Here is a 27,790-nt window from a genome sequence, read left to right as displayed (position 1 = left end):
TTGCTCTACACAAGAAGAAATACATAGAGCAAGACAAGGAGGGAGGGAGCAGTTGAATAAGCCCCGCCCAGCGGACCGGACAGCGGCAGTTTACATACATCTGAACCGATATAAAAAAGGTATTTATGCATGAAAGGTGCGGGGTCAGGGGGAGCAAAAGTACTAAGAGAATCCTTATGTGACACACAATTGAATGATATCATTATATGATAGCTCAAAAAAGGGGTGACAGATTCCCTTTAACGGCTATTCTGCTATCTATCTCCATCTCAAATATATATACATACGCGTATATGTGTGTGACATATAGCCATATATAAATACACCTATTCTACGTGTATATATCTATTCTATCTATTCTAGTCTATTCTTTACTGTATGCGGCATCTGCCGGCTTTTACTGTATCTATTTATATATCTATCTATGTAATTGTGTGTGTGTATGTGTGTGTGTATATATATATATATATATATATATATATATATATATATATATATATATATATATATATAATATATGATCCCAGCAAAGAGCAAACAGATGAACGGCATACTAGGGCACACAAATCACCACATTAACAGACGGAGCTATTTATCTGAAGTATTGCGGTATATATTTCAGTCAAAAAACGGAGGTGCTTGCATGAAAAAACATGAATGTTTCAATGTGAAGCGAAAAAAGGAGAAATATGCAGCACTCACCAATGTAGCTGAAAAACTGTGTGTCTTTGTTTTACATGAATTCCATCAATAGATATGTGGACATGCAGGACGTTAGAGGAATGCTAGGGGAGGGAGGTGCTGCATATTTCTCCTTTTTTCGTTATATACACACATATACAGTCATATGTAAAAGTTTGGGCACCCCTATTAATGTTAACCTTTTTTCTTTATAACAATTTTGGTTTTTGCAACAGCTATTTCAGTTTCATATATCTAATAACTGATGGACTCAGTTATATTTCTGGATTCAAATGAGGTTTATTGTACTAACAGAAAATGTGCAATCTGCATTTAAACAAAATTTGACCGGTGCAAAAGTATGGGCACCCTTATCATTTTCTTGATTTGAACACTCCTAACTACTTTTTACTGACTTCCTGAAGCACTAAATTGGTTTTGTAACCTCATTGAGCTTTGAACTTCATAGCCAGGTGTATCAAATCATGAGAAAAGGTATTTAAGGTGGCCACTTGCAAGTAGTTCTTCTATTTGATTCTCCTATGAAGAGTGGCATCATGGGCTCCTCAAAACAACTCTCAAATGATCTGAAAACAAAGATTATTCAACATAGCTTTTCAGGGGAAGGATACAAAAAGTTGTCTCAGAGATTTAACCTGTCAGTTTCCACTGTGAGGAACATAGTAAGGAAATGGAAGAACACAGGTACAGTTCTTGTTAAGCCCAGAAGTGGCAGGCCAAGAAAAATATCAGAAAGGCAGAGAAGAATGGTGAGAACATTCAAGGACAATCCACAGACCACCTCCAAAGACCTGCAGCATCATCTTGCTGCAGATGGTGTCACTGTGCATCACTGTGCAATACTACGCACATTGCACAAGGAGAAGCTGTGTGGGAGAGTGATGCGAAAGAAGCCGTTTCTGCAAGGACGCCACAAACAGAGTCGCCTGAGGTATGCAAAAGCACATATGGACAAGCCAGTTACATTTTGGAAGAAGGTCCTGTGGACTGATGAAACAAAGATTGAGTTGTTTGGTCATACAAAAAGGCGTTATGCATGCGCTGTATTGTTGACCGATGCACAGTGACACCATCTGCAGCAAGATGATGCTGCAGGTCTTTGGAGGTGGTCTGTGGATTGTCCTTGACTGTTCTCACCATTCTTCTTCTCTGCCTTTCTGATATTATTCTTGGCCTGCCACTTCTGGGCTTAACAAGAACTGTACCTGTGTTCTTCCATTTCCTTACTATGTTCCTCACAGTGGAAACTGACAGGTTAAATCTCTGAGACAACTTTTTGTATCCTTCCCTTAAAAACTATGTTGAATAATCTTTGTTTTCAGATCATTTGAGAGTTGTTTTGAGGAGCCCATGATGCCACTCTTCATAGGAGAATCAAATAGGAGAACTACGTGCAAGTGGCAACTTTAAATACCTTTTCTCATGATTTGTTACACCTGGCTATGAAGTTCAAAGCTCAATGAGGTTACAAAACCAATTTAGTGCTTCAGGAAGTCAGTAAAAAGTAGTTAGGAGTGTTCAAATCAAGAAAATGATAAGGGTGCCCATACTTTTGCACCGGTCAAATTTTGTTTAAATGCAGATTGCACATTTTCTGTTAGTACAATAAATCTCATTTGAATCCAGAAATATAACTGAGTCCATCAGTTATTAGATATATGAAACTGAAATAGCTGTTGCAAAAACCAAAATTGTTATAAAGAAAAAAGGTTAACATTAATAGGGGTGCCCAAACTTTTACATATGACTGTGTGTGTATGTGTATGTATGTGTGTATATATAATATAATATATATATATATATAATATATCTTGAAGATTCTTTTGTTTTAAAACGATGTGTACTGTTTTTTTTTTTAACAACGCTATTTTAACATGAGCATTTACATACAGAGAACTGCTCGATGTAAAACCTCATGTTAAAATCACATTGCATACGGATTGCATACGCATGTCAAACAGAAAAAAATCACACCGAAATCGCATTACACTTGCATAGCACTCGTCCGAATCTTTGACCTGAAATCGGACCTTTTTTTTTTTTTTATCGCAAATGGGGATGAGCCCTCTGGGCCAAATCCTGACTGAGAAGCCATTCTTGTCTAATCAGTGTTAGGTTAAGTTCACATGTTCAGTATTTGGTCAGTATTTTACATCTGTATTTGTAAGCCACAACCAGGAGTGGGTGATAAATACAGAAGTGGTGACGTGTTTCTATTATAACTGTTCCACTCCTGCTTGTGGCTTACACATGCTGAAGCAAAATAATGACTGAATACTGAACGTGTCAACGTGGCCTTTATTGAGTCCGTCACGCTGCAATGATGACCCGGCCTAATAACAAAGTGTTCTGCATGCCGGCTTTTTTTTTCATTGTGAAAAATGAAAGGACGCCAAGTTCCTGTTCGCTTTGCATGTCTGCAGTGTGTCCGGTGGTTCTGCCTGAATCCTACTCAGACTATGCTCGTGTCCGGTGGTTCTGCCTGAATCATCCAAAGACTATGCCCGTGTCTGGTGGTTCTGCCTGAATCCTCCAAAGACTATGCTCATGTCTGCTGGTTCTGCCTGAATCATCCAAAGACTATGCCAGTGTCCGGTGGTTCTGCCTGAATCCTCCAAAGACTATGCTTGTGTCTGGTGGTTCTGCCTGAATCCTCCAAAGACTATGCCCGTGTCCGGTGGTTCTGCCTGAATCCTCCGAAGACTATGCCCGTGTCCGGTGGTTCTGCCTGAATCCTCCGAAGACTATGCCCGTGTCCGATGGTTCTGCCTGAATCCTCCGAAATAAACAGAGAAAACAGAATTCAAACTTACTATATATTTAAATAAATTAATAACGCATGTTTGACGATATATACTGTCTCAAAAACTATGTTTGAACCAATTCCCCTCTGAATTAAAAGGATGGCAGACCATCCAGTGTATATAAAAATAAAATGACTCGAAGATGGATGGAAATAAAGTCCCGCAGGGTGAAAAATAAATCTAATAAAAATTCCTAAGATAGATAGAGAGATAGATAGAGAGATAGATAGAGAGATAGAGAGAGAGATAGATAGAGAGATAGATAGAGAGATAGATAGAGAGATAGAGAGAGAGATAGATAGAGAGATAGATAGAGAGATAGAGAGATAGATAGAGAGATAGATAGAGAGATAGATATATATCTATCTATATCTCTTAATAAAAATATATATATATATATGATATATAAAATTTAAAAAGGGAATATATACAGTAATAATAAATGATTCAGGAACACAATACTTAATTATATTAAAATTGCCTTTATTAAAATATTGGCACAGCATATAAGTGCATAATAAGAACAAAAATACACTGACCACATTAGCAATATATGTATGGAATAAGGAAAAACCAGTCCATAACATAAGGCTTAATTAATAAACCAGGTAAATAATCAAGTGACACAAAAAAAATTACCAAATTTATATAAGCAATATATGCTCAAAGTGCTATAGTGCCACTGTGCAATCCTACTAAGAAATGTGCAACATAACCGCAATAAACAAAGTGCAGTGTATAAGATACCTGTAAGCCTGTTTGCGCTGTGTGGAGTGTATTTAAACGCGCCCCGACGCGCGTTTCGGAAATAAATCTCCTTCGTCAGGGGGGTTAATTGGTATACAATACGTCTGAAAGGTTTATTTATAAACGAATCAATTACAGGCAAAGAGCTCAGCAGTGCATGCGCCATCATTACAACCCGGAAGTCACAGGGCGATGCACACCATGTGACTAAATACTTCCGGGTATATTGAGTGTCAGTCACTATGAGACGCCGTTTCCATGAAAACCAGCGGCGTACTCAATAGCGCGTGCACATAGCTCAATGCCAATTATTTCTAATGAGGTTGATCACGGGCGGAGACCTTAACGGCGCATGCGCAACCAATGCAACACAGATGTCACAATGCGATAGGCATCATATGATGAAAGACGCCGTCGCCATGCGAACCACCGGTGAATTAGATAGCGCATGCGCACAGATCAACGCCAATGACAACATCAAACTAATTGCAGTAAAAAATTAGGAAAATAGTAGTATGTGGTAAAGTGGATATAACTCTATCACATATGAGGTATAATATGCAAATCATACCCCACAGACTAATATATATATACTGTGTTCCAAATTATTATGCAAATTATATTTTTCTCTGATTTTCCTAAATAGTCGGTACAAATGACAGTCAGTCTAATAAAAGTCATCACCCGTTAGAGTATACATCAAATTTTATTGAAGAAACCTCCTAATGATAACAGTATAATCTTCAAAATTACTTAAAACTCAAATTGCACTGTTCCAAATTATTATGCACAGTAGAATTTCTAAACATTTGATATGTTTTAAAGAACTGAAAATGCTCATTTGTGGAATTTGCAACATTAGGTGGTCACATTCACCGAACAAAAAAGCTATTTAACTCCAAAACATCCTAACAGGCCAAGTTACATGTTAACATAGGAACCCTTCTTTGATATCACCTTCACAATTCTTGCATCCATTGAACTTGTGAGTTTTTTGGAGAGTTTCTGCTTGTATTTCTTTGCATGAAGTCAGAATAGCCTCCCAGAGCTGCTGTTTTGATGTGAGCTGCCTTCCACCATCATAGATCTTTTGTTTGATGATACTCCAAAGGTTCTCTGTAGGGTTGAGGTCAGGGAAAGATGGTGGCCAAACCATGAGTTTATCTCCTTTTATGCCCATAGCAGTCAATGACTCAGAGGTATTCTTTGCAGCATGAGATGGTGCAGTGTCATGCATGAAGAGGATTTTGCTCCTGCAGGCACATTTCTGCTTTTTATACCATGGAAGACAGCTGTCAGTCAGAAACTCTATATACTTTGCAGAGGTCATTTTCACACCTTCAGGAACCTTAAAGAGCCCTACCAGCTGTTTCCCCATGATTCCGGCCCAAAACATGACTCCTCCACCTCCTTTCTGACGTCACAGCCTTGTTGGGACATAGTGGCCATCCACCAACCATCCACTACTCCATCCATCTGGACCATCCAGGGTTGCTCGACACTCATCAGTAAACAAGACTGTTTGAAAATTAGTCTTCATGTATGTCTGGGCCCACTGCAACCATTTCTGCTTGTGAACACTGTTTAGGAGTGGCCGAATTGTAGGTTTATGCACCACAGCATGCCTTTGAAGGATCCTACACCTTGAGGTTCGAGGGACTCGAGGCACCAGCAGCTTTAAATATCTGTTTGCTGTTTTGTAATGGCTTTTTAGCAGCTGCTCTCTTAATCTGATGAACTTGCCTGGCAGAAACCTTCCTCATTCTGCCTTTATCAGCACAAACATGTCTGTGCTCAGAATCAACCACAAATCTCTTAACAGTACGATGATCACGTTTACGTTTTTGGGAAATATCTCTAATGTTTTCATCTCTTGACCAAGGCATTGCACTATTTGATGCTTTTCAGCAGCAGAGAGATCATTTTTCTTTCCTAAATTCCTTGAAACCTGTGCCCTGCTTAATAATGTGGAACATCATTCTTAAGTAGTTTTCCTTTAATTGGGCTCACCTGGTAAACTAATTATCACAGGCATTTGAGATTGATTTCAGTGATCCAAAGAGCCCTGATACACAATACCATCTATGAGTTTATTTGAAAAGCAAAAAATTACATCTTTATGACACTTAAATCCAATTTGCATAATAATTTGGAACACTGTATGTATGTGTGTGTGTGTGTGTATGTATGTATGTATGTGTATGTATGTGTGTGTGTGTATATATATATATATATATATATATATATATATATATATATATATACACCCAAATAAGAACAGTGCTATTATGATTTATAAAAGTGTATGTGACAACATATATACCCTAATTATAATGTATAAATGCACATAGAAAATATATAATAATAATTAGTTCCATAATTGCATGGAATTACATTAAATATAAATAGAAAATGCAAAATACAAAATTACACCCTGAGAGAAACAAATATAAAGTGCCACAAAAAATAAATAAATGAAAAATAAAAATAAATGATGATGATAATAATAATACAAGGAAAACCCCATAAATAATAACTGAAAATACATATACAGTATATATAGGAAAAGATGGAGGTTCTTCTTGCTTCCTCTTTCCACCAGAATAAAGATGAATATGATAATCCTCATATAACCGCATCAATCACACCACTTGTCCAAGTGTCGATGTATTTGTCAAAACAGTTAGTAGGGAATTTAATAATATTTCACCGAAAATACATATGGTTATATCCACTTTACTACATACTACTATTATCCTCATTTTTTTACTGCAATTAGTTTGATGTTGTCATTGGCGTTGATCTGTGCGCATGCGCTATCTAATTCACAGGTGGTTTGCATGGCGACGGCGTCTTTCATCATATGACGCCTATTGCATTGTGACTTCCGTGTTGCATTGGTTGCGCATGCGCCATTAAGGTCTCCGCCCGTGATGAACCTCATTAGAAATAATTGGCATTGAGCTATGTGCACGCGCTATCGAGTATGCCGCTGGTTTTCATGGAAAGGGCGTCTCCTAGTGACTGACACTCAATATACCCGGAAATATTTAGTCACATGGTGTGTATCGCCCTGTGACTTCCGGGTTGTAATGGCGCATGCGCTGCTGAGCTCTTTGCCTGTAATTGATTCTATTATAAATAAACCTTTCACACGCATTGTATACCAATTAACCCCCCTGACGAAGGAGATTTATTTCCGAAATGCGCATCGGGGCGCATTTAAATACACTCCACACAGCGCAAACAGGCTTACAGGTATCTTATACACTGCACTTTGTTTATTGCGGTTATGTTGCACATTTCTTAGTAGGATTGCACAGTTGCACTATAGCACTTTGAGCATATATTGCTTATATAAATTTGGTAATGTGTTTTGTGTCACTTGATTATTTACCTGGTTTATTAATTAAGCCTTATGTTATGGACTGGTTTTTCCTTATTCCATACATATATTGCTAATGTGGTCAGTGTATTTTTCTTCTTTTTATTATGCACTTATATGTTGTGCCAATATTTTAATAAAGGCAATTTTAATATAATTAAGTATTGTGTTCCTGAATCATTTATTATTACTGTATATATTCCCTTTTTAAATTTTATATATCATTTATGTATGTATATATGTGTGTGTGTGTGTGTATATATATATATATATATATATATATATATATATATATATATATATATATATATTTATTTATATTTATTTTAGGAATTTTTATTAGATTTATTTTTCACCCTGCGGGTCTTTATTTCCATCCGTCTTCGAGTCATTTTATTCTGAATCCTCCGAAGACTATGCCAGTGTCTGGTGGTACTGCCTGAATCCTCCTCAGACTATGCCTGTGTCTGGTGGTTCTGCCTGAATCCTCCTCAGACTATGCCCGTGTCTGGTGGTTCTGCCTGAATCCTCCTCAGACTATGCCCGTGTCTGGTGGTTCTGCCTGAATCCTCCAAAGACTATGCCTGTGTCTGGTGGTTCTGCCTGAATCCTCCTCAGACTATGCCCGTGTCTGGTGGTTCTGCCTGAATCCTCCTCAGACTATGCCCGTGTCTGGTGGTTCTGCCTGAATCCTCCTCAGACTATGCCCGTGTCTGGTGGTTCTGCCTGAATCCTCCTCAGACTATGCCCGTGTCTGGTGGTTCTGCCTGAATCCTCCAAAGACTATGCCCGTGTCTGGTGGTTCTGCCTGAATCCTCCAAAGACTATGCCCGTGTCTGGTGGTTCTGCCTGAATCCTCCTCAGACTATGCCCGTGTCTGGTGGTTCTGCCTGAATCCTCCTCAGACTATGCCCGTGTCTGGTGGTTCTGCCTGAATCCTCCTCAGACTATGCCCGTGTCTGGTGGTTCTGCCTGAATCCTCCAAAGACTATGCCCGTGTCTGGTGGTTCTGCCTGAATCCTCCAAAGACTATGCCCGTGTCTGGTGGTTCTGCCTGAATCCTCCAAAGACTATGCCCGTGTCTGGTGGTTCTGCCTGAATCCTCCTCAGACTATGCCCGTGTCTGGTGGTTCTGCCTGAATCCTCCTCAGACTATGCCCGTGTCTGGTGGTTCTGCCTGAATCCTCCTCAGACTATGCCCGTGTCTGGTGGTTCTGCCTGAATCCTCCTCAGACTATGCCCGTGTCTGGTGGTTCTGCCTGAATCCTCCAAAGACTATGCCCGTGTCTGGTGGTTCTGCCTGAATCCTCCAAAGACTATGCCCGTGTCTGGTGGTTCTGCCTGAATCCTCCTCAGACTATGCCCGTGTCTGGTGGTTCTGCCTGAATCCTCCTCAGACTATGCCCGTGTCTGGTGGTTCTGCCTGAATCCTCCTCAGACTATGCCCGTGTCTGGTGGTTCTGCCTGAATCCTCCAAAGACTATGCCCGTGTCTGGTGGTTCTGCCTGAATCCTCCAAAGACTATGCCCGTGTCTGGTGGTTCTGCCTGAATCCTCCAAAGACTATGCCTGTGTCCGGTGGTTCTGCCTGAATCCTCCAAAGACTATGCCTGTGTCTCGTGGTTCTGCCTGAATCCTCCTCAGACTATTCCCACACACAGTATTTGAGCAGATTTTACACCTACAAAGACCAGAGTGTTGGCAAGAAAAATACTGCAGAAGATTCACTTTCGCTGCAGTTACTGGCATTTTTTTCTGTCCATTGGAATGGCTGAAAAATTTACAACCTGAAAGAAATGACATAAAGATTTGAAAGAAAAAAAAAAAAAAAAATCCAAATACCCCAAACCCCTCTGAAGGTTCAGATCGGCAAGGAAAAAAATGAGCAATTCCAAACTCTCACTAACTCGGATTTCCGTAAAACGCTGCTTTTTCCAGTGGCAAAAACGAAACAAGTGAAAAGGTCTAAAAATGGGATTCAGCCGAACCACCCACAGGGCCACAGGCAAAGCGCCTGCACTCACGGACACGGTCACAGAAAAACCGCAGGCGGGTGAATTCACACTCTGTTCATGTCATTACAGTATATTCTATTGCGGTTCTGTGGAGTCCCATTTTTAGGGCAAATCAGAAAGAACCCTTCAATTCACAATCCAGTGTGAACAGGGACTAAACTAACCCAGACGGACGCCATGAAATGCACCAGGCCCATCCGCTTCCGTTTGCCAGTGACACGGATCGCTTGTGCACATGAATTCCGTCTGTCCGTCACAGTCCTCGTGTGAACTGTCCGGAGCCTGTAGGTTTCGGCCACGGACGCGTCGGTAAAGTTTTGGTGACAGACAGCTGCCCGGGAAAGCCACGCCCCCCGGCGCTCCCTACCTGTCAGTGCTGCTGCCTGCGCCAGTCAGTCACGCACTCGCAGCGCAGTCACTATGGCCACCAGAGCCTCCAGCCGGCCGTACCAGATTGTCGTATTCGGGGCCTCCGGCTTCACCGGGCAGTTCGTTGTGGAGGAAGTGGCCCGAGCGGCTGATGGAGAGGACTACAGAGGCCAAGAGCTGCGCTGGGCTGTGGCCGGCCGGAGCAAGAAGAAGCTGGAGGAAGTGCTGAGCTTGGCCGCGGACAAGATGGGTGAGTGACATGATGGCGTCCACTGGGGGGCGCACTGACTCGTTCTGCCTCCCGACTGCAGTAATGGACACCACTTCCTTCAAGTGGCTGAGAATCAGCTGATGTGGGACTGCAAGGCTCAGCATGCCATGGGCCACTGTGGCTTGTATGCCATGCTGGAGAACTACAGGCTGCTGCACAGAGCGGCGCCATAGTGGCCCTCTGACACCGGCCGGACTGGGACAAAAAAGCAGCCCTGCCACACAAACCCCACCAGCCCACAAACAATAACACTCATCAGCCCCGACAGTGAATTTTTGCTATACTTTGTCGTCCCCTCATCACTCTATTAAAGGAGTTACAGTATTTAAAGAGCCACATGTTAATGGCGTCACAGTGCGTATGATTGGACCACAGCTCCATTTACATGGTGCTCTTCAAAGCTACGTTTCCCAGGATCATGGGGGTCCCAGCAGTCACATCCACAACAAACAGAAAGTCATCCCCTATCCAAAAGATAGGGGAGAACTTGCGAATTTGGATAACCCTCCATACAATATTATGGGCACCACTTAGTCCTCCTTACATTGTTATTGGTACCACTTAGTCCTCATTACAGTATTATGGGCACCATACAGTCCTCCACACAGTATTATGGGCCCCGCATAGTCCTCCATACAGTATTATGGGCACCATATAGTCCTCTATACCAGTGGTCCCCAACCTTTTTTGCACCAGGGACCGGCTTGAACCAAGACCATTCTTCCATGGCCCGGCAGGGCGGGGATGGAGGTGTGACAGGGGCGGGGCTTTGGTCATAAGGGGGCGGGGCTATGGACGCGGTTGTAGTTTAGCAGTGCATATTTATCATTTAATTGTAACATTTTTAATGTGACTCAACTCACCATAGGTTTTGAATGAGTGGGAGCACAGGGCTTGTTTCTCTGTTTCAGTGGGAGAACTGGGCTACTTCTACTGATGACCGTCACTGCTAATGATGATTGGAACCTACAAGGAAATGGAGCATTGAGCACTTAACAATTGTACTGGAATACTGTACATGCTGATTATTTTCTAATCATCAGAAAATGTATGTGTGGTCCCCCCCGTCCAGCTCTGTGTGGCTCCCCCTGTTGTATGCATGGCTCCCCTGTCCCATCCTGTATACATGGCTCTGCTCCCACTCTCCCATCCTGTATACATGGCTCCGCTCCCATCCTCCCATCCTGTATGCATGGCTCTGCTCCCACTCTTCTATCCTGTATACATGGCTCCCCTGTCCCATCCTGCATGCATGGCTCCGCTCCCACTCTCCCTCCCTTGTATATATGGCTCCGCTCCCACTCTCCCTCCCTTGTATATATGGCTCGGCTTCCACTCTCCCTCCCTTGTATATATGGCTCCGCTCCCACTCTCCCTCCCTTATATATATATGGCTCCGCTCCCACTCTCCCTCCCTTGTGTATATATGGCTCCGCTCCCATTCTCCCTCCCCTGTGTATATGGCTCCGCTCCCACTCTCCCTCCCCTGTATATATGGATCCGCTCCCATTCTCCCTCCCCTGTGTATATGGCTCCGCTCCCATTCTCCCTCCCCTGTGTATATGGCTCCGCTCCCACTCTCCCTCCCCTGTATATATGGCTCCGCTCCCATTCTCCCTCCCCTGTATATATGGCTCCGCTCCCATTCTCCCTCCCCTGTGTATATGGCTCCGCTCCCACTCTCCCTCCCTAGTATATATGGCTCCGCTCCCACTCTCCCTCCCCTGTATATATGGCTCCGCTCCCACTCTCCCTCCCTTGTATATATGGCTCCGCTCCCACTCTCCCTCCCTTGTATATATGGCTCCACTCCCCCCTCCCCTTTATATATGGCTCTGCTCCCATTCTCCCTCCCCTGTGTATATGGCTCCGCTCCCATTCTCCCTCCCCTGTGTATATGGCTCCGCTCCCACTCTCCCTCCCTTGTGTATATATGGCTCCGCTCCCATTCTCCCTCCCCTGTGTATATGGCTCCGCTCCCACTCTCCCTCCCCTGTATATATGGATCCGCTCCCATTCTCCCTCCCCTGTGTATATGGCTCCGCTCCCATTCTCCCTCCCCTGTGTATATGGCTCCGCTCCCACTCTCCCTCCCCTGTATATATGGCTCCGCTCCCATTCTCCCTCCCCTGTATATATGGCTCCGCTCCCATTCTCCCTCCCCTGTGTATATGGCTCCGCTCCCACTCTCCCTCCCTAGTATATATGGCTCCGCTCCCACTCTCCCTCCCCTGTATATATGGCTCCGCTCCCACTCTCCCTCCCTTGTATATATGGCTCCACTCCCCCCTCCCCTTTATATATGGCTCTGCTCCCATTCTCCCTCCCCTGTGTATATGGCTCTGCTCCCATTCTCCCTCCCCTGTGTATATGGCTCCGCTCCCATTCTCCCTCCCTTATATTTATGGCTCCGCTCCCATTCTCCCTCCCTTATATTTATGGCTCCGCTCCCATTCTCCCTCCCTTATATTTATGGCTCCGCTCCCATTCTCCCTCCCTTATATTTATGGCTCCGCTCGGCTCCCCCATCCTCCCCATCATACTTACCCTCACGTCGCTGAACTTCCTTCCCGTTGCTGCACGTCCCTGCATCTCGCGGCGCTTCAGCTTCTTCCTGTGCGGAGCGGTCACGTGATACCGCTCATTAAGGCCCATGAATATGGACGCCATGCCTATGGGAGATGAGTGGCGTCCATATTCATGACCTTAAATGAGCGGTAGCACGTGACCGCTCAGCGCTGGATGAAGCCGCCGCGGGATGAAGCCTCAGCGGGATGCAGGGTGAGTATCAGCTGCTGCACCGCCCCCTGGCTCCCCTTGTGTCCGCGGACCGGCAAGGGCACTGCAACGGCCCGGTGCTGGGCCGCGGACCGGCGGTTGGGGACCCCTGCTCTATACAGTATTATGGGCACAACATAGTCCTCCATACAGTATTATGGGCACCACATAGTCCTCCATACAGTATTATGGGCACCACATAGTCCTCCACACAGTATTATGGGCACCACATAGTCCTCCACACAGTATTATGGGCACCACATAGTCCTCCACACAGTATTATGGGCACCACATAGTCCTCCACACAGTATTATGGGCACCACATAGTCCTCCACACAGTATTATGGGCACCACATAGTCCTCCACACAGTATTATGGGCACCACATAGTCCTCCATACAGTATTATGGGCACCACATAGTCCTCCATACAGTATTATGGGCACCACATAGTCCTCCATACAGTATTATGGGCACCACATAGTCCTCCATACAGTATTATGGGCACCACATAGTCCTCCATACAGTATTATGGGCACCACATAGTCCTCCATACAGTATTATGGGCACCACATAGTCCTCCATACAGTATTATGGGCACCACATAGTCCTCCATACAGTATTATGGGCACCACATAGTCCTCCATACAGTATTATGGGCACCACATAGTCCTCCATACAGTATTATGGGCACCACATAGTCCTCCATACAGTATTATGGGCACCACATAGTCCTCCATACAGTATTATGGGCACCACATAGTCCTCCATACAGTATTATGGGCACCACATAGTCCTCCATACAGTATTATGGGCACCACATAGTCCTCCATACAGTATTATGGGCACCACATAGTCCTCCATACAGTATTATGGGCACCACATAGTCCTCCATACAGTATTATGGGCACCACATAGTCCTCCATACAGTATTATGGGCACCACATAGTCCTCCATACAGTATTATGGGCACCACATAGTCCTCCATACAGTATTATGGGCACCACATAGTCCTCCATACAGTATTATGGGCACCACATAGTCCTCCATACAGTATTATGGGCACCACATAGTCCTCCATACAGTATTATGGGCACCACATAGTCCTCCATACAGTATTATGGGCACCACATAGTCCTCCATACAGTATTATGGGCACCACATAGTCCTCCATACAGTATTATGGGCACCACATAGTCCTCCATACAGTATTATGGGCACCACATAGTCCTCCATACAGTATTATGGGCACCACATAGTCCTCCATACAGTATTATGGGCACCACATAGTCCTCCATACAGTATTATGGGCACCACATAGTCCTCCATACAGTATTATGGGCACCACATAGTCCTCCATACAGTATTATGGGCACCACATAGTCCTCCATACAGTATTATGGGCACCACATAGTCCTCCATACAGTATTATGGGCACCACATAATACTTCTCCCTGTCCCCACTGCTTTGGTCTCCTCAGTGTATTCTGATCCTCTGCACTACTTGGCACAGACAATTCGCTGTAGTGATGTCATTGTACCCTCTGCACTAAGACGTGACAGAGCTCAGACGCAGAGGGGGAATGATGAGAGAGGGAGCATCAGCAGATGGGCTCCCTCACTCATTATTGTATTCAACTGTGTCGGCGCTGGCACCGGAGCCCCACTGCTTACGAGCCCCATAGCATGCCAAGTCCCTGACAGCACTTGCCCGCTTTTGCCGAGTGGTGATATCAGCCTTGATATGTGTCATAATTGAGCACCACCAAATATTAAGCAGTGGGTGAAATGCTTTTAGGACACACATCCTTAAATCCAAGGCATTTATAAAAAGAAAATAATCAGCATACCGATTAAATAAGAGAAAAGTGGAGGACTCTTTATTAGCTCATGTGGTAATATTTCAATTCCATAGCAGAGAAATAATCTGTTATAGATCCAAAACTTTGTCACATGGGCTAATAAAGAGTCCGCCACTTTGCACAATTCGTCGGCGTGCTTTTTATTTTCATAGATACACACACTTAGAGTAGATACTTATATTTACGCCATGTATACAGGACAGGAGGAGTATACACAATGTACACAGTTCTACAATATATACTGTGGTAAGGAATATAGAGTGGAGCTGTGTATATACTGTATAGTGTAGAGATGGGCCAGTGTATATAGTGTGGATTCCACACTATATACTATATACACAGCAACATACTAAATACACACAACTCTACATTATAATTGACAGTATTAGGCTATGTGCACACATTGCGGATTCTGCTGCGGATCCGCAGCGTTTCTGGCCCTGCAGGTCTGCAGCAGTTTGTGCTGCGTTGTACATTACCATTCTTTGCAATGGTAACATCAAAAACGCTGTGCACATGCTGCGGATTTTTCCGCGCAGATTTGCTGAGGGTTACAATCCGCAGCATGTCAACTCTTTGTGCGGATTCCGCTGCAGTTTCACACCTTCACCATTGTGAGGTGTGAAACCGCAGGGCTAAACCGCAGGCTAATCCGCAGGTAAACCACAGGTATTTTGACCTGCAGATTTACCTGCAGATTTTTTAAAATCCGCAGCACTTCCAACTACGTGTGCACATAGCCTTATACTATATTATGTTACATACTGCTGAATATATATCACATTGAGACTACTGTATAAATATATGTATATACGGGTGCTGGGGCTGATGTATATACTGGTGCAGGGGGCTGATGTACTGTATATACGGGTGCTGGGGCTGATGTATATACGGGTGCTGGGGCTGATGTATACACTCACTGGCCACTTTATTAGGTACACCATGCTAGTAAGGGGTTGGACCCCCTTTTGCCTTCAGAACTGCCTCAATTCTTCGTGGCAGAGATTCAACAAGGTGCTGGAAGCATTCCTCAGAGATTTTGGACCATATTGACATGATGGCATCACACAGTTGGCGCAGATTTGTCGGCTGCACATCCCTGATGCGAATCTCCCGTTCCACCACATCCCAAAGATGCTCTATTGGATTGAGATCTGGTGACTGAGGAGGCCATTTGAGTACAGTAAACTCATTGTCATGTTCAAGAAACCAATCTGAGATGATTCGAGCTTTATGACATGGCGCATTATCCTGCTGAAAGTAGCCATCAGATGTTGGGTACATTGTGGTCATAAAGGGATGGACATGGTCAGCAACAATACTCAGGTAGGCTGTGGCGTTGCAACGATGCTCAATTGGTACCAAGGGGCCCAAAGAGTGCCCAGAAAAAATTCCCCACACCATGACACCACCACCACCAGCCTGAACCGTTGATACAAGGCAGGATGGATCCATGCTTTCATGTTGTTTACGCCAAATTCTGACCCTACCATCCGAATGTCGCAGCAGAAATCGAGACTCATCAGACCAGGCAACGTTTTTCCAATCTTCTACTGTCCAATTTCGATGAGCTTGTGCAAATTTTAGCCTCAGTTTCCTGTTCTTAGCTGAGAGGAGTGGTACCCAGTGTGGTCTTCTGCTGCTGTAGCCCATCTGCCTCAAAGTTCGACGCACTGTGCGTTCAGAGATGCTCTTCTGCCTACCTTGGTTGTAACGGGTGGCAATTTGAGTCACTGTTGCCTTTCTATCAGCTCGAACCAGTCTGCCCATTCTCCTCTGGCATCAACATGGCATTTCCGGCCACAGAACTGCCGCTCACTGGATTTTTTTTCTTTTTCGGACCATTCTCTGTAAACCCTAGAGATGGTTGTGCGTGAAAATCCCAGTAGATCAGCAGTTTCTGAAATTCTCAGACCAGCCCTTCTGGCACCAACAATCATGCCACGTTCAAAGGCACTCAAATCACCTTTCTTCCCCATACTGATGCTCGGTTTGAACTGCAGGAGATTGTCTTGACCATGTCTACATGCCTAAATGCACTGAGTTGCCGCCATGTGATTGGCTGATTAGAAATTAAGTCTTAACACACAGTTGGACAGGTGTACCTAATAAAGTGGCCAGTGAGTGTATATAGGTGCTGATTAGAGGCTGATCAGTGATGTATATACATACAGCCCATATATACATCAGCCTCAAGTCAGCACCAGTATATACATCAGCCCCAGCACCTGTGTATTATACAGGTGCTGATGTATATACTGGTGCTGAGGCTTACGTATAGATAGATGCTGACTCGAGGCTGATGTATATACAGTGTATATACATCAGCCATTTTGGGCACAGTGGCTGGCACTGAGGAAAAGAAAGAAAGAACAGAGAGAGAGAAAGAAAAAAAGAAAGATTAGAGAGAGAAAGAAACAAAGAGATAAAGAAATATTCTATAAAGATACTATAGCAGCCGCGCTCCCATTGTAGTGCCCACCTGAGCATCCCGCTGCAGGACAGATCATGATCCGCTCACATGGCCGGCATTCCCGACTCCAAGGCAATCCCGCTGTCCGCACTGTTGGAGGAGGACACGGTGATCTGAAGCATTCCCTGAAGTGCCTCCATGGTTCCGTCACAATCTCCTCCCAAAATTAACTAATTTCCGGTCAGCTTCTAGCACATCACTTCCGGTAGAACGTCACGTGCGAGTTTTAAAGTGCTCCTCGGGGCTCCGCCGTGTACTCCTGTGTCCGAGGGAAAAGTAAGCTCCCGGCTGGGGCAGTCTCTTTCTCTCAAAATCGGGACTGTCCCATTGGATACGGGACGGTTGGGAGGTATGAATGCTTCCCACCATACACCTCGTACACGCATGGCTTCGCACGCCTCATACACACACGGTTCAGCTTTGTATGCCTCGTACACACACAGCTCCGCTCCGTACACCTCGCGCACACATGGCTCCACTCAGTACACACTTGGCGCCGCACCGTAAAACTCGTACACTGTTCACACGCGGCCACGCTCTGTACACCTTGTACATACATGGCTCCACTCCGTAAACCTTGTACATATGCGGCTTTGCTCCATACACCTTGTATACACGCGGCTCCGCTCCATACACACGCGGCTCCACTCCGCTCCGTACACCCCGCACACACGCGGCTTCATTCCGTACACACCCGGATCTGCTCCGCTCCGTAAACACAAGGCTCAGATCCGTACACGTTGTCCACACAGGGCTCCGTTTCATACACTTCGTACACACACGGCTCCGCTCTGTAAACCTTGTACATACCTCCACTCCGTACACCTCCGGCTCCGCTCTGTAGACCCCATACACACACTGCTCCACTCTGTACAGCTCGTGCACCTCTGGCTCTCCTCCGTACACCTCATGCACCTCCGGCTCTGCTCCATACACCTTGTACACACACGGCTCCGCTCTGTACACATCCGGCTCTGCTCCTTACTCCTCGTACACATCCGGCTCTGCTCCTTACACCTCGTACACACACGGCTCTGCTCCGTACACTTCGTGCACACACGGCTCCGCTCCGTCCACCTCATACACGCTCTGCTCCGTACACCTCGCACACAAGCAGCTCCGCACCGTACACCTCGTACACACATGGCTCCGCTATGTACATCTCGTACACACATGGCTCCGCTCCGTACAACTCGTACATACGGCTCCGCTCCGTACACATCCGGCTCCGCTCCTTACTCCTCGTACACATCCGGCTCTGCTCCTTACTCCTCGTACACACACGGCTCTGCTCCGTACACTTCGTACACACACGGCTCCGCTCCGTCCAACTCATACACGCTCTGCTCCGTACACATCGCACACAAGCAGCTCCGCACCTGAATCCTCCGAAGACTATGCCCGTGTCCGGTGGTTCTGCCTGAATCCTCCGAAGACTATGCCCGTGTCTCGTGGTTCTGCCTGAATCCTCCTAAGACTATTCCCACACACAGTATTTGAGCAGATTTTACACCTACAAAGACCAGAGTGTTGGCAAGAAAAATACTGCAGAAGATTCACTTTCGCTGCAGTTACTTGCATTTTTTTCTGTCCATTGGAATGGCTGAAAAATTTACAACCTGAAAGAATTGACATAAAGATTTGAAAAAAAAAAAAAAAAAAAAACAAATACCCCAAACCCCTCTGAAGGTTCAGATCTGCAAGGAAAAAAATGAGCAATTCCAAACTCTCACTAACTTGGATTTCCGTAAAACGCTGCTTTTTCCAGTGGCAAAAACGAAACAAGTGAAAAGGTCTAAAAATGGGATTCAGCCGAACCACCGACAGGGCCACAGGCAAAGCGCCTGCACTCACGGACACGGTCACAGAAAAACCGCAGGCGGGTGAATTCACACTCTGTTCATGTCATTACAGTATATTCTATTGCGGTTCTGTGGAGTCCCATTTTTAGGGCAAATCAGAAAGAACCCTTCAATTCACAATGCAGTGTGAACAGGGACTAAACTAACCCAGACGGACCCCATGAAATTCACCAGGCCCATCTGCTTCCGTTTGCCAGTGACACGGATCACCGTACACCTCGTACACACATGGCTCCACTATGTACACCTCGTACACACGCGGCTCGGCTCCGTACACCTCGTACACACGCGGCTCGGCTCCGTACACCTCGTACACACGCGGCTCGGCTCCGTACACCTCGTACACACGCGGCTCGGCTCCGTACACCTCGTACACACGCGGCTCGGCTCCGTACACCTCGTACACACGCGGCTCGGCTCCGTACACCTCGTACACACGCGGCTCGGCTCCGTACACCTCGTACACACGCGGCTCGGCTCCGTACACCCTGTAAACCCCTCCTGACCCCACAAAAACTTCCCTCATCCAGCACCATGACAACCAGCGCAGCAGACTCCTGCAGACACCAAGAGGCAGGGATGTCACAGGAGGGGAGGAGTCAGCGGTGACATGATCAGGTGTCTGGACAGAGGAACCTGATCATGGGACCTCTCTGACTCCTCCCCTCCTGTGACCTCATCACAGGTCCTGTGCGCAGAGAAGAGAGCAGAGTGGCTGCGGAGGCGGGGGGGGGGGGTTCTCTGGAGGGCGAGGATTGGCGGCGTGGCGGCTTATCTCCCTGCCATAGCCACCGTGCCCGCAGAGGGCCGGCGGCATGAAGAACAGCCAGGCCAGTGGCCGCATCAGCTGGCAAGAAGCCAGATGAGCTGGCGCTGCCAGCCTGCAGCCCAGCGGGAAAATGCCCGGTTGGGCACATTATCAATCCGGGCCTGCCTCTGACCTTTAATGGGGTCCGGCTGGTCACTGCCCGGCTGCTGCACTACAGGCTCTGCCCTGGATATCCTCTATATCTGCAGAGCAGGGGGCCGCTCGTCCATCATGCCCCCGTTATCTCTGTATCCCACAAGCATGGGATTTAAAGGGGCTCTCCAGGTACAAGTGATGCTAAAGCCCCCCAGTCCGCCGCAGATTCAGGACTAAATGTGAGCTGTGACTGACACTTTCTGCACAAACCCTGGGCTCCAGAGGTAAACTCTGCTTGTCTGTCTGCTGCAAGTTTCCACTAGGGATTTCACCCGCTCAGTGTTGTCTGCCGCCTGTGTACCCGATCTTGGGTTTAGATCACTGATGGAATACTTTTCCGCCACAGATTACGATGCAGAGTGGGCTGTGGATCTGCGGAGAAAATCTGCAGCTTTTCACATTTTAGGGAGCAGGAGAAACTCAGTAGGATTTAATGGGGTTGTCCAACCCGGCCCACTTCTTCATCGGTAGGCATTGCCGCCATCAGGGCATTACTGCTCTGACTGGTGTATGGGGCCCGGTGAGCAGAGACGGCCCACAATGGGCCCCCTCGCCTCTGCTCAGCGGGCCCTAGCGGCAAGAATCTGCCGGTGCAGTAACTGAACCTGTGTCTGAGATGCAGGTTCAGTTAAACTCCATTGCCGTGTGGGCCCACACGGCAATAGTTAAAATCCGCCAGCTAATCGGAGGCTGGCAGCTGACGTCAGCACGCACATCGCCGGCGTATGATGTCATTTTCATTTGCCGGCGAGTACATGCTTGAACTGCATGTAGGGAGCATCGGCGCAGGAGCGTGGCCAGGTAAGGAGAAAGCTTTTTTATTTTTATTGAAAGTGGCAGGATGGGAGACACAGGGGGCAGGATGGAGACATGGTGCAGGATAGAGACAGATGGGGCAGGAATATGGGACAGGATGGAGACAGATGGTGCAGTCAGGTAAGGAGAAAGTTTATTTTTTATTTTTGATATCGGCAAGAAGCAATATGTTTCGACGGCACACTGTACACTGACACTATACACTGTATACTATATACAGCGGTCCTGTGTACAATCTCACCAGTGATCACTGTATTACCTTTACACTGACAGTATATACAGAGTTCCTGTGTATATCATTGATCACAGTATAACCTGTACAATATATACAGCTCTCGTGTGTGTATAATGTCACTGTTGATCACTGTATTACCTGTACACTGATACTGTATACAGAGCTCCTGTGTATAATGTCACCGGTAATCACTGCATACTAAGTACAGATCTACTGTGTATAATGGCACTTATGATGATATTAGTATTGTGGGTTTTTTTTTTTTTTTTTTTTTTATTAATGACCAGTATTGTAGTATTCAGTCACTAAGTGGTGGTAATATGTTGTCCGGCCATGGTGTGGTGGTATTTGTTCCTTGTATGTGGTATTATTGGTCACCATGTGGTGGTAAAATGTGATCTGGACATGGTACGGTGGTATTTGTCCCTTGTATGTGATATTATTCGGTCACTGTGGTGGTAATATGTGGTCTGGACATGGTGTGGTGGTATTTGTTCCTTGTATGTGGTATTATAGGTCTCTGTGTGGTGGTAATATGGGGTCTGGTCATGGTGGTATTTGTTCCTTGTATACGATATTATTGGTCATTTTAAAAATTGAAAAATAAATAAAAACATACCTAAATTGTATTGGATATTTTAACAAATGATTAATAGGATAGAGTAAAGTAGAACTCGGCCAAAAGAGTCTACCTTGTCGTGGTGGCGGCTTAGAATCATAGAATCGTAGAGTTGGAAGGGACCTCCTGGGCCATCTGGTCCAACCCCCTGCTCAAAGGCTTAAAAAATCTTTTGACCAAAACAAAAGCTGCTGGCTATATGTGTGATCTGGTGATGGGAACTGTTAGGCTATGTGCACACGCTGCGGATTCACATGCGGATTTTTCCGTGCGGATCCGCAGGTAAAACCGCAGGTAAAGTTATCTACGGTTTTCCTGCGGATTGGCCAGTGGTTTTCCCCTGCGGTTTGACACCTGGACAATGGAATAGGTGTCAAATCGCAGCGGAATCCGCAGAAAGAATTGATATGCTTCGGATTTCAAACTGCAGCTTTTCCGCACGGAAAAATCCGCAGCATGTGCACTGCGGATTTGAAAACCCATAGGATAAAATTATACTGTACACTGCCTGCGGAACTGCTGCTGATCCGCAGCATGTGCATATACCCTTAATGTGTGATTGGTGAGAAGTGGAGTTTTTCCAAGACAGAGCGGTGGGGCTGTGGACAGTTCGAGGGGTGGAGCCTGGGCGGAGTCTCAAGGGGGCCCTGAAAATTTTTACAGTATGGGGCCCCAAAATTCCTAGCGGAAGTCCTGTCGGAAGGAGAGCGGCGCTGATGTCGCGTCTGCATGTAACCGCTAGTATGCGTGCATGATTGGCAGGTATTGCCCACCCGCCATGCTACAGTAGGATACAGCACGATACTTGCCGCTCGCCCAGACTTGATGTCATCATCTCCTTTACTTCCTGTTGTGGAGGGAGCAGTCAGACTACTCTTTTAAGCTGACCACACACATTAGATACTCTGGATCGTGTGCATGAGGCACATGTAGCATCTGATGAATTTCAGCATGCCCAATCCGTTCCTTGGAGAGGTGTTGCCATAATGACAATGTAGACCTGCTAAGGTATAGGGGACCTGAGAACATGCAGAGCCGCATGTATAACGCCTGTGCTGCAGGAGAAAAGCCACTTCCATCCAGCATCTGATGGCGCACGCTGCTACCTTTTACTTTTAGTTTTGTATCGTAAAGGTCCCATGCAATAGACTAGAAGGCTTATAGGTCGTGTAATGAGGCTTTACGGTAAGATTAATTGCTTGTCTTCTTCTGCACCCTCAGCCTGTATTAAAGGACAGTGCAGGGCTTTTTACCATTGTAGATCTAACCCGTAACTTCGTACCAGTCACTGCTTCTATCCATTATTCATCTGTAGGAAAACCACAGCTGAAGTCTATTGACATTCTAATCTCCGACGTTGCTGATGAAGCCTCCCTCGCTGAGATGTGTAAGAAGACCTCTGTTGTTCTTGACTGTGTGGGACCAGTAAGTACTATATGTCATATAAACGGTTATAAAGTCATCACTGTCCGCATGACGTGGGCACTCCCAACTTCTGGGTTCTCCTGGCTGCGCATGCGACTGCCACATCCCGCTTTTTAAACGTCCCGGTTTACTATTGACGCCACCCTCTTATGAAGGACTTGATCTGAAACACACGTTGGGGCGCGTTCCTGCACTTACCAGTGTGACCATACTGGTAACCGCTTATCACAGCCGTTGTAAGTCATGTATTCAATTGTGTTTGTGCCCGTTACTCTTTGCTCTTGCTTTACCTTCTTGCTGCATATTGATTAGTCCCTCCTGCACCATTTTAACAAGCTCATACCATGGCACTATACAAATAATTATTTTAACCTTTTTATGTACAGTATATGTGCACAACTTTTATACTCCGTTTTATATTGCTACAACAGTGGATTGGATTACCATCATAGTAACATACATAGTTATTAAGGTTGAAGGAAGACTTTAATTCCATTTAGTTCAACCCATATCCTATCCTAACTTGCTCTAACATGTTGATCCAGAGGAAGGCAAAACCCCATGTGGCAAACGGTAAGCTTCACATTGGGGAAAAAAATTCCTTCCCGACTCCACATATGGCAATCAGTCTAGCTCCCTGGATCAGCGCAATATCAAGGAAACTAGTGTATATACCCTGTAATATTATACTTTTCAAGAAAGGCACCCAGTCCCTTCTTAAATTTTAGTAGGGAATCACTCATTACAACATCATATGGCAGAGAGTTCCAAAGTCTCACTGCTCTTAGAGAAAAGAATCTCTGTCTGTGATTATGTTTAAACCTTCTTTCCTCCAGACGTAGAGGATGCCCCCTTGTCCCCGTAACAGGTCTAAGAGTAAAAAGATCATTAGAAAGGTCTTTGTACTGTCCTCGCATATATTTATACATTGTAATAAGATCACCCCTAAGCCTTTGATTTTCCAAACTAAATAACCCCAAGTGTAATAACCTGTCTTGGTATTGCAGACCACCCAATTCCGTAATAACCTTAGTCGCTCTTCTCTGCACCCACTCCAGTTCAGGTATGTCTTTCTTATACACCGGAGACCAGAACTGTACGCAGTATTCTATGTGTGGTCGCACTAGTGACTTATATAGAGGTAAAATTATGTTCTCCTCATGAGCATCTATGTCTCTTTTAATGCATCCCATTATTTTATTTGCCTTTGCAGCAGCTGCCTGACACTGGCCACTAAATGTGAGTTTGTCGTCCACCCATACACCCAGGTCTTTTACAGTGACAGTTTTGCCCAGTGTTTTACAGTTAAGCACATAATTATATATCTTGTTCGTTCTACCCAAGTGCATGACCTTACATTTATCACCATTAAAGCTCATTTGCCATTTATCAGCCCAAGCTTCTTGTTTACATAAATCCTCCTGTAATATAAAATTGTCCTCCTCTGCATTGATTACCCTGCAGAGTTCAGTGTCATCTGCAAATATTGAAATTCTACTCTCTATGCCCCCTACAAGGCCATTAATAAATATGTTAAAAAGAAGCGGGCCCAATACTGACCCCTGTGGTACCCCACTGCTAACCGTGACCCAGTCCGAGTGTGCTCCATTAATAACCACCCTTTGTTTCCTATCCCTGAGCCAGCTCTTAACCCACTTACATATATTTTCCCCTATCCCCATTGTTCTCATTTTATGTATCAACCTTTTGTGTGGCACCGTATCAAGAGCTTTTGAAAAGTCCATGTACACCACGTCCACTGCATTCCCTTGGTCCAGTCCGGAACTTACCTCTTCATAAATGCTTATCAGATTAGTCTGACAGGAACAGTCCCTTGTAAACCCATGTTGATATTGGGTCATGAGGTTATTCTTCTCCAGATACTCCAGTATAGTATCTTTTAGAAAACCCTCCAGGATTTTACCCACAGTTGAGTTTAAGCTCACAGGCCTATAATTTCCAAGTTCAGTTTTTGTCCCCTTTTTGAATATTGGCACCACATTTGCCATACGCCAGTCCTGTGGTACAGACCCTGTTATTATGGAATCTTTAAAGATTAAAAATAATGGTCTGTCTATGACTGTACTTAATTCCTGCAGTACTCGGGGGTGTATCCCATCCGGGCCCGGGGTTGTGTCAATTTTAGTGATTTTTAGACGCCGCCATACTTCCTGCTGGGTTAAGCAGGTGACATTTAATGGAGAATTTTTATCCCTGATCATGTTATCCGTCATGGGATTTTCTTGTGTAAATACTGTTGAAAAAAAGTCATGTAGCATATTGGCATTTTCCTCATCCTCACCCACCATTTCGCCCAGACTATTTTTAAGGGGACCAACACTATCATTTTTTAGTTTCTTACTATTTATGTAGTTAAAGAATATTTTGAAGTTATTTTTACTTTCTCTGGCAATGAGTCTCTGTCTAAATCTTTGCTATCTTGATTTGCTTTTTACAGAATTTATTTAATTTTCTGTATTTATTTAATGCCTCACTACTACCTACTTGCTTTAATTCTCTGAATGCTTTATTTTTGTCACTTATTGCGCCCCTTACAGCTCTATTTAGCCATAGTGGTTTCCTCCTATTTCTAGCATGTTTATTCCCATACGGTATATATTGTGCACAGGTAAACGTCTCTCATTTTCTTTGTGTATTTTTATGTCTCAGGATATCGTCCCAGTTAATTGCACCAAGATTATCTCTCCTCCGTTGGAAATTTGCTTTTTTGATTTTTAGTGTCCTTGTAACACCTCTACTACGCATCTTATTAAAGGATACATGAAAACTTATTATTTTGTGATCACTATTACTCAAGTGACCTTCAACCCTTATATTTGATATGCGGTCTGGTCTGTTGGTTAATACTGTATTAGGCCTAGCAGTGCCCTCCCTCTTGTTGGGTCCTGAACCAGTTGTGAAAGGTAATTGTCTCTCATAGTTGTCAAAAACCTATTACCTTTTCTGGAACTGCAGGTTTCGGTTCCCTAGTGTATTTCAAGGTAGTTGAAGTCCCCCCATTGTAATGACTTCTCCTTGAGTCGCAGCTTCATCTATTTGTTTGATGGCGATATTCTCTCTTGCTTCCATTATTTTTGGAGACTTAGGCTGAGTTCACACGTGGCGTTTTTTTCGCGTTTCCGCGGCGGTTTTAACCGCACGATTTTGTCGCGAAAACACGAAAAATAAGCATCCTATAGGATTCCGCAATGCTGTGCTAATGCTGCGGTTTTTTCCACGGCGGAATCGCTTCGCGGTAAAAAACGCAGCATGCTCATTAATTTCGCGGAATCGCAGCGATCCCGCACCCATAGGAATGCATTGTTCTGCTTACTTTCCGCATGTGGCTGTGCACACCATGCGAAAAGCAGAACATTTGCGGATGGTACCCACGGTCCGGAGGATAGTAGACTGTCCTCTGGGCTTTGGGTACCATATCCCTGTAAAAAATAGAATTTAAAATAAAAAATATTGTTATTCTCACCTTCCGACGTCCCGCGCAGCCTTCCCGCCTCTCTCCACGCTCCCGATCCCAGTAAGCCTTTGCGAGCGATGACGTCCATTCTCGCGGGATAGCGAAGTCTCGCAGTCATTCGCGCGACGTCATCGCGAATCACCGCGAGACGTCGCGATCCCGCGAGAACAGACGTCATCGCGGTAATTGTCGCAAAGGATTACTGGAACCGGGAGCGTGGAGAGAGGCGGGAAGGCTGCGCGGGACGTCGGAAGGTGAGAATAACAATATTTTTTTTTTATTATTTTTTACATTCTATCTTTTACTATTGATACCGCATAGGTGGCCTCAATAGTAAAAGGTTGGTCACACTCGTCAAACACTATGTTTGACGAGTGTGACCAACTTGTCAATTAGTTCTCAAAGCGATGTTCCAGATCGCTTGGAAAACGCTAGCAATTCTGCAAGCTAATTACGCTTGCAAAATTCTAGTTTTTCCGCGGGAAAATCACGGGAATTTAAAATGCGATTTTCCCGCGGAATGGAATTCCGGAATTCTCGCGGTAATTTCCGCGAGAGTTCCGCTACGTGTGAACCCAGACTTATAACAAACCCCTATCAGTAATTTATTATTTATTCCCCATCACCTTATCTCCACCCACAGGGACTCTACATTTTCATTAGATTCATATATATTATCATGGAGGATGGGTTTTAACCCCTTTCTGCCATTAGACGTACTATCCCGTCCATGTGCCCTGGGACTTAATTGCCAGGGACGGGATAGTACGTCTAATGCGATCAGCGGCGCCCACGTGGTGAGCGCCGCTGATCGCGGCCGGGTGTCAGCTGATTATCACAGCTGACACCCGGCACAATGTGTCAGGGGCGGTCACGGACCGCCCCCGACACGTTAACCCCTTGTACACTGCGATCAAACACGATCGCGGTGTACCGGGGGTTAAAGGGAAGCATCGGCAGGGAGGAGCTCCCTCCGTGCTTCCCTGAGCCC

The 27,790-nt window shown here is 45.3% G+C and overlaps 1 protein-coding gene across 3 annotated transcripts in view; it reads left to right on the top strand.

The window, feature by feature from the left end:
* The first annotated feature begins 9,952 nt into the window (after nt 1-9,952).
* Nucleotides 9,953-27,790, top strand: part of LOC141049027 (saccharopine dehydrogenase-like oxidoreductase) — a 279,626-nt gene continuing 261,788 nt past the window's right edge. For 2 of the 3 annotated variants that reach the window (XM_073545128.1, XM_073545127.1), the window contains exons 1-2: nt 9,953-10,271; nt 23,215-23,324. In XM_073545128.1, coding sequence (XP_073401229.1) covers nt 10,073-10,271; nt 23,215-23,324 — 309 coding nt within the window. In that variant the 5' untranslated portion in view covers nt 9,953-10,072. The remainder of the gene's footprint in view (nt 10,272-23,214; nt 23,325-27,790) is intronic. The other variant, XM_073545126.1, reaches the window with a different exon arrangement.

This window comes from Dendrobates tinctorius, unplaced genomic scaffold, assembly GCF_039654945.1.
Source record: "Dendrobates tinctorius isolate UK_male_01 unplaced genomic scaffold, ASM3965494v1 ptg000140l, whole genome shotgun sequence".
NCBI lineage: Eukaryota > Metazoa > Chordata > Amphibia > Anura > Dendrobatidae > Dendrobates > Dendrobates tinctorius.
The sequence above is the reverse complement of the archived record's forward strand: the minus strand, read 5'-3'. Positions and strand labels throughout refer to the sequence as shown.